Source organism: Emiliania huxleyi, assembly GCF_000372725.1.
Source record: "Emiliania huxleyi CCMP1516 unplaced genomic scaffold EMIHUscaffold_10, whole genome shotgun sequence".
Taxonomy (NCBI): Eukaryota; Haptophyta; order Isochrysidales; family Noelaerhabdaceae; genus Emiliania; species Emiliania huxleyi.
Window position 1 is genome coordinate 10407 of NW_005202427.1, and position 10710 is coordinate 21116.

Here is a 10710-nt window from a genome sequence, read left to right on the forward strand (position 1 = left end):
GGTGGCTACGGCCACACTGTGGGGTAGATGTGACGTGTGCCTGCGCTCGCGGCGGCATGAATCGGAGGAAGATGTGTGGGGGGTTGAGCCAGCGGGGTGGGTCGTTTCAGTATAGTCAAAGTAGTTCTACGTCAGCTACTTAGCGGTGTGGAGGGTGAGGGCGGGGGTGAGCGTGAGGGCGAGGGTGAGGATGGGGGTGGGGGCGAGGGTGGAGGCTGGTCGCTACCTCTTAGTGAGGGAGGCGGTGGCGGAAGGTGTGTGGGCTGGCGGCGGCGAGGGCGGCGGCGTGAGGGCGGCGGCGGCGAGGGCGGCGATGAGGGCGGCAGTGGGGTGTGGTCAGCACACACCACGGGTTGCGCGTGTTGTCATTGCCAATCCGCTTGTACTCTCTCGACACGATCTCTGCCTCGACCATCTGCAAGCGGGGGGAGATAGGGGGAGATGTGGGGAGATGTGGGGAGATATGGGGAGATATGCCTCGACCGTCTACAAGCGGGTGGGTGGGTGGGTGGGGGGTGCGGGGGCAGGGCCGAGCGGTAAAGGGGGGCAGCGCCGAGGTGACGCGAGGGCAGCGCCGAGGGGGAGAGGGGAGAGGGGAAGGGGAGGCATCTCGTCTTTTGGCGGAAGACTGCGGCGGCTCACACCGGCAGGATATGGGGAAGCTCCCTCGCATCCAGAAGGAACGGCGAGCCGACTTGGTGGGCGAGGCGGTTGAAGCGGCCCATGAGCTGGATCCGATCCTCGGCGTCGCCAGGGTAGTATGTGGTGAGGTAGTCCCGGAAGCTCTCCGTACTGATCACGCCCGTGACGCCCCTGAAGTCGCGGTCTTCGTAGTTTGTCGGGGTGTGGGGGTCGTGGGTGTTGGTGACGCTGCCCGTGCTGCTCGTGTCGTCATCCTCGCCGTCATCGCCCGAGTCGTCGTCCTGCTTGGTCTTCGTCGTTCCATCGGTGGGCTTTGCTCGCACCGCGGTGCTGCCTCGCGCGAGGTGAGTCGCAGGGATTTCCGCCACTCCTTTCGGAGACTGCGCCCCGCTCCTCGTCACATGCGGCTCTTCTCCGCCAGGCAGAAGCGGTGGCGGTGGCGGTGGTGGCAGTGGCGGTGGCGGTGGCGGTGGCGGTGGGCTCGGAGGAGGAGGACGCCCGGGGCGCGGAGAAGGAGAGGGAGGAGAAGGCGGCGGTGGCGGTGGTGGGCTCGGAGGAGGAGGAGAAGGCGGCGGTGGCGGCGGTGGGCTCGGAGGAGGAGGAGAAGGCGGCGGTGGTGGTGATGGGCTCGGAGGAGGAGGAGGAGGGGAGGATTCCGCCATGTCGACGCCGAGCAGGTTGAGGGCTTCAGTGAGGTAGCTGAGCAGCTCGGGCGGAGGCGCCGCCGGAGGCGCGGGCGGCTCCGGCGGCAGCGCGGGCGGGAGCGGCGGCGAGGGCGGCGGCGGCTTAAATAGCGGCACCGACGGCGGCGCGGGCGGCGGCGGCGGCGGCGGCGACGGCAGCGAGGGCATATGATGTGGGGCAAGTGATGCGGGGCCGCCACAGCGGATCTCTCACAGCGTGCGCACGCGATGCCACAGCGGATCTCTCACACAGGCGCCCGCCGGTTTTCATCCATTTAGCTCTGTATTCTTTTTGCTTGCTCTGTATTCTTTTTGCTTGGGGCGGCCAGCATGCCGGTAGGGTAGGTCTGGGCGCTGGGTTTTTCCCTCTCTTCATGCCGGAATTTCACAGCAAAAAAGAAATCGTCGGCGAAAATCACGACGTCAACCCTCCCCAAGTGGGTGATCTGGTGCTTGTAGGGCTTGATAGTGGCCTGCCATGTCACAGGAAGGACTGTGGGCTCAAACCTTCAAGGAGATGCGCTATGGATTCATTGACACTGACCACCTCTCATCTCCAATCTCCAATCTTCTACTTGGCCACTGTCGCCGCCGGCAGCAATCTACGACCTCCATTTTCAATCTTCGATCTCACATCTGGGGCGGATGGCTGGGCGCTAGGATCTACAATCTGCATTCTCCATCTCCTATCTCCCACATTTTGGCCCGTGTTGCTGCTCAGCGATCTGCAATCCACAATCTCAATCTTCGTTCTTTAGTCTTGAATGGGGAACCGGACAGGAGGGATCTACTGGCGAGACTTGGGCGTGTCCGTGTGAGAGATCCGCTAGGATCTCCAGTCTTAATCTACTATCTCTCCCCCCACGATCTACTGTTCTTGCGCAGAGATTTCCATTACTCCGTCCGCGCGCGCTGTGAACAGCGCCGTGGTCAAACACTGTTTGACGTCGTCAAGAGCGGCCGCACTCTGTGCTCGGTACCCCCCCTGCACAACTAAGCTCATCCCTGCTGCTAGGGGGGGGGTCCCGACCCCCCCAGCAGCAGAGCGCTGCTGCTGGGGGGGGGGGTCGGCCATGAGCTTAGTTGTGCAGGGGGGGTACCGAGCAATGTGCGGCCGCTCCAAACACGTAGCGAAAGAGAGACCGCTCTCCTTTTTAGTGCTCTACATCGCTACATCCTCCCGATTCACATGGTCCCTACCGGTGAGACTCTCGGCGACACCTCGGTCGTCAACAACGCGTGCGACCTCGCGCACATTCACTCTGTCCGCTCGATACGGTCGGAGAACATCGACGGTGAGTTCTGTGCTGGGCTTGACGGCAAGCCCTCCGACATGAACTGCTCCGTGATGGCAAGCAAGGTCGGAGCCCTTGCCGTCGGCGCCAAGGCCGACAACACCTCCGAGGCGAACGGCCTCATCCCGCCTGACAAGTTCTGTGACAACCCGTCCTGCCCCGCGCACCCCTTCCTGCCCAAACTGAGCACCGAGGACGGCGCGGAGAGCGAGTTTCTCTTCTTCAACATCCCCGTCTCCGCGGCCGAGCATTCGATCATCACCGAGCTCGTCGTGCCCAAGATTGACGCCGAGTCCAAGGCCGTCGCTCTCGGGCAAACGATCGCCTCCAAGATCGACGTCGACAAGATCTTCTCTGTGCAGCCACGCGCCCGAGCCGCGCGACGCCGACTTCGCGACGCGGTGGAAAAACATTATCGACCAAGTCCGTCTCCGAGTCGTTCACCACATCATCGAGGTCGGCACCCGCTTCACCAAGCTCCTCTCCGACGCCCGCCTCTCGCTCAACTCTTTCACGAGCCCCTCCATCGCCGACGCCTTCATGCTGAGCGCCATCGGTACCGCGTCCGTCAACAACGACTGGGACTCGTCGTCCTCGCAACCCGCAATGGTGGAGTCACTTCTCGCAACCGGCACTTTGAGAAGTTCCTGCGTCTTGGTCGCCTCCACTACGAGGACAACATCTCCTCGCCCGAGTTCGTCCCGACCAGCGACCAGTGCGCCGACATCTGGACGATACGAAGGCTCTCGACAAGACGACCTTCCTCAAGCATCGAGCCAAGCTCGTCCGCTGATCTACCAGATCGGCTTCTCCCATGATGTTCAATTGACATCCAGTCGACCGCTCCGATAGGTTACTACCTTCAGCCCGGGAGACGGAAGGTCACTATGCCACGTTCACTACCTCGCGCCTCTGATCAGCGCGACGCCTTACCTTTGTTGTCTCTGCAGACAATGGGGGAGTGTGAGAGATAAGGCGACTCAGGAGCTTTCACACCTCTCCGGTCCCAGACAGAGGAGACTTGTCCCCTGTGGAGAGAGTGTGTGTGAACAGTCGTGAGACGCCATCCGTCGGGCCGAAGTCCTTCCCGACTGTTTGTTTGCTTTGTGTGTGTGCAACCGCGTCTTCCCTGCTCTCCTTTTTAGTGCTCTACATCGCTACATCCTCCCGATTCACAGTGTGGGGAGAAGGAAGCCCAACATTTCTTTCTTTCTTCTCACGAGACAGGCTCGACAAGGTGCGGAAGAGAAAAACAGAACTTTTGGGGGGCGCGCCGCCGGCGCGTCCCCACTTTTGTATGACTAGAAGCGGCTGCGCGGGCCCCGCCCCCGCTCGGGGGGGGGGGGGGGCGGGGCCCTTGCGAAGGAGAAGAGGCCAGAGTTGTACAGCAGCGGACGATGGACAACGAAGCATGAGAGGCTTGATAGGAAAGGTCACACACAGACGACACTCGTAACTCGAGACCACGTCGAGAGCACAAACGATATCGAATCGCCACACTTTTCCCATTGGTCGAGATGGTGGTGTTGCGCGACACTTGTCCTGCCTATCTCCCCCCATCATCTACCCACATCTCCCCATTGCTCATATCTCGACAATGTGGGGTCCCCAAATGTGCGACATGATTGGCATCATTGGCTCAGCAGCCTACTCTCCCGTCGCCTGCGAGCTCGAGCATCGTTGGCCTCCTTGCTCAGCTTGGTCGGACGATTGTTCGGCGAGCGGACTCGCGTATCAAAGAGCCGGGCCTTCGCTTGGCCGAGCGTCTCCCACGTATTGGTCTTGAGTCTCTCCTCGGCATCCGCCGTGAGGGAGACGCCCCTCTCAGCGTAGTATTGGTCCTCCTGGTATGGCGCCCACCCCGCTGTGTCGCCCTCAAAGTTCGCAAGGTACTCCTTTCGGGTAAGGATGTGACAGCCACGGCCAGCGGCAGTGGGGAACGGGTCAGGCTGGCTTGGCTCGCATCTCGTGGTCATGATGTGGCGGTTGGACCCGCCAGGAGAGCGAGCAAGCTCGGCCTCCCCCTCCCGAGCAGAGGCTGAGAGCTTCGACTCCTCCTCGAGTGGCTCGCGCGTCGGAATGAGCGGCGGCACATCGTCTGGGGCCTTCTGCTCCGAATCGTTGGCTTTCCCGGCCGCAGCGCGGCTTTTGCCGCAGATCGGCCAGTGACGGTGCCGGTGACATGTCCCAGCTCGGCCTGTAGGGCTCTCACAGGGAAGTTCGGACGGACCACGCGGCGGGCAAGCGAAGTTCGACCGGAACTCGCTGCGGCATTTATATATAGTTAGAGGCTGCGCAGGCCGTCCCGTTTGCTGTTTGAAACGCCTGTTGCGCTGGCCGCTGCGCGCGCGCGCGCTGGCCGCTGCCGGGGCTCTGTCTCACTCTCACGTGCCGCAATATGTGTCACACACGGCGGCTTCTGCCACCTCTCGATTGGTTCTACTTTCTCCGCACACCTACCGGGGAAGGGGCGCTTGGGAGCCGGGGCGGGGGCGGGGGCGGGGGCGGGGGCGCGCAGCGCGGCGGCGCGGCGCGCGCAACAGAGGGTAGGGTGGGGAAGACGGCGAGGAGGGGGCGGCGGCGGCGGCGGCGGCGGCAGCGCGCGCGCGGCGCGCGCGACGGGGGGGCGGAGCAGCGACCGCTGGCGCGGCCGCTGCTCCGTCTGTGCCAGGGACGCGCGCTCTGCGCCGCTGCAGAGCGCGCGCGTCAGGGCAAGGGGCATGCGTTGGCGGCCGGGGACGCGCGGCGGCGGCCGCAAGCAACCTTCCCTGGGCGGTGAGGCCGCCCGGGCAAGGCCGCTGCGGGTGCACGTTCAAGGGAGCAGCCCACACCCGGCGTCGCTTTTTGAGCGACGCTGTGGTACGCCTGCGCAGGGGCCGCAGGGCGGTCAGTTGTGGGGCGAGGCGGTGCCGGCCGCGGGCCGGGTGCAAGGCGCCGGCCTCGGCGCCGCCTCGGCGCGCCGCACGGGCGCGGCGAGCCTCTGAGCGGGAGCCGAAGGTTTGCCTGTGGGAGGGAGGGAGGGAGGGAGGGAGGGAGGGAGGTGGGGGTGATTTGACTTTGCCGCAGAGGCCGTCCCTAGCTGTGAACAGCAAAACGGGACAGTATTGGACACCTAAGCGTGAAAGCTGTTACTCGAGTATCCAGTCAACCCTGGAGGCGGATTAGCGGGGTCTGTCCGACTCGCTCGCTGCACGGTTGGCTGCGGCGCTCCGGCGCAAAGCCGACGCTCGAGAAGTGGCGCCACTCTGCGTGGCTGCCCTCCGGGCTTGTCCTTGGCTCTCCGACATCGATCGAGCACGCCTGTCCGACGAGCGGCTTGCCGCGCGGGTGGCTTTGTGTGGCTCTTGTCGAGAGCGTTTTGCGGCCCGCCGGGTGAGAGAATATGTGTCGTCTGATGTGTCACTGTGTACGTCATATCAGTCTTGATAACAAGCACGGTCGATCCGTCGAAGCGATATACTCGTCACGTCACGCTGGACGGCTTGCACGGAACTCTGTGCCGGCAAAACAGGAAGAGCCGCGCTGCAAGAAGAGCTCGATAGGGAGCGAGAATCGTCAAAGGTGCTCACGCAGGTTTCGGACGTCCGTCCTGGTGCGGTCAGTTCCCCCCAGGTTTGATCGCGCAGGTCTCAAAACTCGTCGAGCACTCGTAGCCTTTCTGCGACTCTCTGCGTGCTGCCGGCTCGGGAAGAGCAATTTTGCAAGATATCTCAACGAGATCCGACATCTGCGCGGTCATTTTTGGAGTGATCTTACCGCGTCATGACGGAGTCTTGATACCTCTCGGAGCACCTCTAACGGTTCTCGCTCCCTATCGAGATCTTCTTGCCGGACGGCTCTTCCTGTTTTGCGGGGCGCGCTGAGCTCTGTGTCAAGCTCGAAGGGCAACGGAAACGAGTGCATCGATAGACCGACTGTGCTTGTTACCAAGACCGATCTCACGTACACAGTTACACTCCAGACGTCCTGTACTCTCCCATCCGACAACCGGCAAGACGCTGTCGTGAGCCAGCCGCTCTTGCGGCAGCCGTCAGCAGAGACCGAGCGCGTCGGGCGAGTGGAAATCGAGATGGCGAGCCCGCCGTGGGGCCGGACGACGGCGCTGGCGAGCCGGATCGAGGCCGCGGCATCACGGTGGCGAGCAGGAGGGGCTTAGGCTGTTTTCACGTGGAAGCGTAGGTGAGCCCAGAACGCTAATCCTGGGCAGGTTTGGCTGGTGAGACCACTTTGAGACACCTTCGCGCTAGCTGCTCAGTTCGCTGCACGTCTCGTCGCGCTTGGCGGCGCGAGCGGCGGAGTGAGAGGCGCCTGTGCACGCGGCCGAGAGGCGCTGTCGTCATGCAGGAGCCGGCGCGTCGAGCAGGGCCAGCACCGGCAGCGCGGCCGTCGACAAGGTAGCGACAAGGAAGAGAGCGGCGCTTTCGGCACAGGGCTGGCGAAGAGAAAAGACGCCGGCGGCGGGCGGAGGCGATCAAGGCGCGACGAGGGCCAGGTCACGGCGACCTCGCACGGGCCGGCGCGGCGAGAGGACCTGGCTGGGGCACGGCGATAGGTGGTCGGCGAGCGTTGAGCACTCTGTGGCCAGACTCAGATGCTTACAAGACGGTGTCGGGTGAGGGAAAGGGCTGGCTCACCGTGGGTAGGGTTGCCGTGCGTGTGGTAACACTGTTTGAAATTGGGTGATGTTCATCTTCACAGCAGTGCCTGAAATGAGTTCTTTTTGCGGGTCTCAGAGCGTCTAGCGAAAGCTGAGGAAGAAATAAAACGCTGCTCGTTCTCAGGGAGGGGCGTAGTGTCGCTCCGTCGCTCGTGCGTGTCGTCATCATCTGTCTAGCGTCCACCCATACCGCGTTGATGTCCAGTCCGAGCCTGGCTGTTCTTCACCTTCCTTGTACCTAACCTAACCTAACCGCTCATGTTTTTCACTGTTGTAGAATGTCCTTGTAATGTGAGAGAGACTTACTGCGTTGTCTTCTTGTGTACGGATCATGTAGTCCCCACACTCGCTGTCTGTCGTGGGATCGCTTGCCGTCCGCTTTAAGAGAGAAAGAATTCAGACCACCAAAGGGAGGGATGGGAGGACGGCACGCCGCCACCTCCACACAGGGATTTTAAGGAGAGGAGTGTGGTGCTAGCCGTCGCCCACCCTAACCCTTGGGCGTCTGCCTCTTTCTATCTCCCTTCGCAGTCCCTAAGGCAGTCCCTCGCCGATTCTCGCTGCAACCTTTATGCCACGTCGCGGTCGCCCCACTCTCGTCGTTCTCCCTCCTGTCGCTTCATCCTCTGTCGCGTCGCTCTCCTCTACCTCGTCCTGCTGCGCCGCCGCTGCCCCGGCCGATCCCTTGCTCTCGCGGCTTCTTCTCGGCGCAACTCCGCCCTCCTCGCGGCGTATTTTGGCCCCTCGAGTTTATCAAGCTCTCCTCGCGCAAGGACGACTCTTCTGACGCCCACTGCGATCATTTCTGCCAAGTCATGTCGTTGCTCAGGTCCACTCTCGTTTCGAGCACTTGTACCTCTCCACAGATGGTGTTGGCGCTGGGGTCCCCTTCGGGTGCATCGTGACAGCTGACGACGGGATTACCACAGGTGTTTCGTCCTCCTCTGGTTCGTCTTCCCCGGCTTCCTTCCGTTCGGCTCTACGTTCAGTACGTTCGGCGTGGCTCACCCTCCATGCCGTGAACAGGCGCTTTATCCACCCCTACACCCCTATATTCTTCTCTCGCTCCTCTGCCCGTGCCTCGGTCTTGTCGTTTTTTCGCACCCATGTCAGGATGGCGATCGAAGCTGCCTTGCCAACTACCTGCAGTTCCCTCGTCACCTCTCCTGCAACGACCCCTCTCTTTCTTTCGGGTATATGGAGTCCGTGAGTGCGGGCAGCGTGCAGGCAATCACGGGCGCTATTCTGTCGTACTCCTCTTCGGCGAGCGCTCCAAATCTAGACCCCATTGCTTTTAAGGAGGCTGCCCTCGCTCGTCTCAGGAATATAGCTGTGTCTTTGGTGTTCAGGCGCCGCCTTGGCCTTTATACGCTTTTCTTCATATTCTATATTCTTTTTCGAAGCGATTTTCAGCCGGAATATAAAGAATATTCGAGAATACGTATCTAAGGAAGGAAGTCAACTTTGATGGGGGCAGCCAAATTTGTCGGTGGACCGCAAATCGTGGAGTTGCGAGTCACGCTCGGGCAGACAGCATCGATGCCGTCGCCGGACGCGGCGGCGAGGCGCCCGTGCCGTGGGCGACGCCGAGGCGGCTGTGGCGCGGCCGGCGCCGCCTCCCGCGCGCCGGGGTGTGCGGCGCAGCGCGCTGGCGGACGTCCTCGAGGCGGAGGACGACGAGCGGCAGGACGAGGCTGCGCGTGGCGATGAGCAGCCGATGCTAGCGCCCCACGGGCCGGCGCTGTCGGTGCAGCTTCGGCGCGTGCGCCTGCAGCTGCGCGAGTTCCTCGCAACGCAGGCCGCGGCGGGGAAGAGCGTGCCGATGCAGCGGACGGCCCTCGGTCTGCACCCAACGATGCGGTGGACGATCCGCTTCGGCAAGTGGCTCGCGACGACGCGAGTCAGAGCATTGAGGGCGAGCCGGTGGCACGCGACCGAGCGGGGCGACGCGCGGGAGGAGGAGCCGACGGTGCGCGCGGGTCGCGGCGAGAACACGGTCTACGTCGCGTTGCATTAAAACATACAGAAGTTCTCTCCTTCGTCGGCGGGAAGAATACAGACAGCTCCAAATCGGGCCTACTCTCTGTCTAGGGTAGGGATGATTTGATTGATCCAGCCGCCCGCCGACGAAGTAGAGATAGGCCCTATTTGGAGCCATATTCTTGCCATATTCGAGAATATAGACCCTATTTTGAATATAGATAGTACTCGGCGAGAAAAGCGTATAAAGGCCAAGCGCCGCCCGTTCGACTCTTTCTTGCTGTCGCCCTCGCCGTGTGTTTGTAGCTTCCGCGTGAAGTAACGCGCCTTTCCTGATTTCCTGCGCATTTGCCGCTCAGTAGGTGCGCCAACGACGCCGGTTGGCTCACTGTCTTCTCGTGTCCCACGCGTGCGCTTTCTGCCGGTCTCGCTTCTTTCGTCGCGACTTCGAATGGCCGACTCGCTCGCTCTCGCTCTGCTCCATGTCGTGCCTCGCTACCGGCGAGGCAACCACGCGCCGTCGGTAGCTCGTCATCGCCACGGCTCAAAGTAAGACTCACCGCCCTCTCTTCTGGCCAGGCGGCGGAGGCGGTTCTGCTTGGGCTGCGAGGCGAGCCTAGCCCGCCCGGCCGTCCGCTGTGTGGGCGCGGAGTCGAGCTGAGCGTGGAGGAGGTGGTGGCATACGCGGCTGCGCGGCTACGTGCGCTGAGCTTTGACGCCTGGCGAGCCGTCGCCGCAGACGATCGCCGGCGCACCGCTGCGACCAGCGCCGCCTGCACCGCCAGCGCTACGCAGATTGCCGACGCTTTGGCTCCGCACGCTGTGACTCACGGGCCTGCCGTTGCTCCGCCCGAGACTGACGCCGCTGCTGCTCCCGCTTGGTCGGCGATGGCGGATCGGGATGCTGCGGCGAGGGAGGAGGCTGCCGCGGCGGCGAGACGAGCGGCAGCCCGCCGCGCCGCCGCGTCCAAGGCGAGGGCGGCGAGGGAGGCTGCGGCGGCGAGGGAGGCTGCGGAGGCGGAAAAGGCGAGCGAGCGCCCTCGAAACTCGCGCTGCTCGTCTAGTCCACCGCAGCTCACGGCCGAGGCGTTGGTGCGTTGGTGCTGCAGGCGAAGCGGTCGAGTGAGGCGGCGGCGCGCGCACTCGCGACCAAGGAGTCGAACGAGAGGCGGCGCGCAGCGGCGGCCGCGCGCGACGCGCGAATCTTGGCGGCGGCGGAGCGGGCGCAGGAGGAGGCGAGGGCGAGGAGGAGGGAGGCGGAGGCACTCGCATCGGAGGAGGCGGCGAGGGCGGCGAGGGAGGAGGAGGCACGGGCGGGGGCCAAGGCGGCGAGGGAGGCGGCGGCGAGGGAGGCGGCGGCGAGGGAGGCGGCGGCGAGTGAGGCAGCGGCGAGGGAGCAGGTGGCGAGGGAGGTGCCGGAGAGGGAGGCGGCAGTGGAGCCGGCGAGGGCGGA

The 10710-nt window shown here is 63.6% G+C and overlaps 2 protein-coding genes across 2 annotated transcripts in view; one reads left to right on the forward strand and one right to left on the reverse strand.

The window, feature by feature from the left end:
• The window catches only part of EMIHUDRAFT_97379 (hypothetical protein), a gene marked incomplete at both ends in the record, with an annotated part of 2617 nt that extends 1124 nt beyond the window's left edge, over positions 1-1493 (reverse strand). The window contains 3 exons of the mRNA XM_005793487.1: positions 346-415; positions 484-486; positions 645-1493. Of these exons, the coding sequence (XP_005793544.1) occupies positions 346-415; positions 484-486; positions 645-1493 (922 nt within the window). The remainder of the gene's footprint in view (positions 1-345; positions 416-483; positions 487-644) is intronic.
• Positions 1494-2514: 1021 nt separating this feature from the next.
• EMIHUDRAFT_97380 (hypothetical protein) lies at positions 2515-9294 on the forward strand (the record flags this gene model as incomplete). Its single annotated transcript, XM_005793488.1, has 4 exons — positions 2515-2976; positions 3077-3229; positions 3473-3501; positions 8922-9294. 4 exons carry the CDS (start codon positions 2515-2517, stop codon positions 9292-9294), a joined length of 1017 nt encoding a protein of 338 aa, XP_005793545.1.
• Between the last annotated feature and the right edge of the window lie 1416 nt (positions 9295-10710).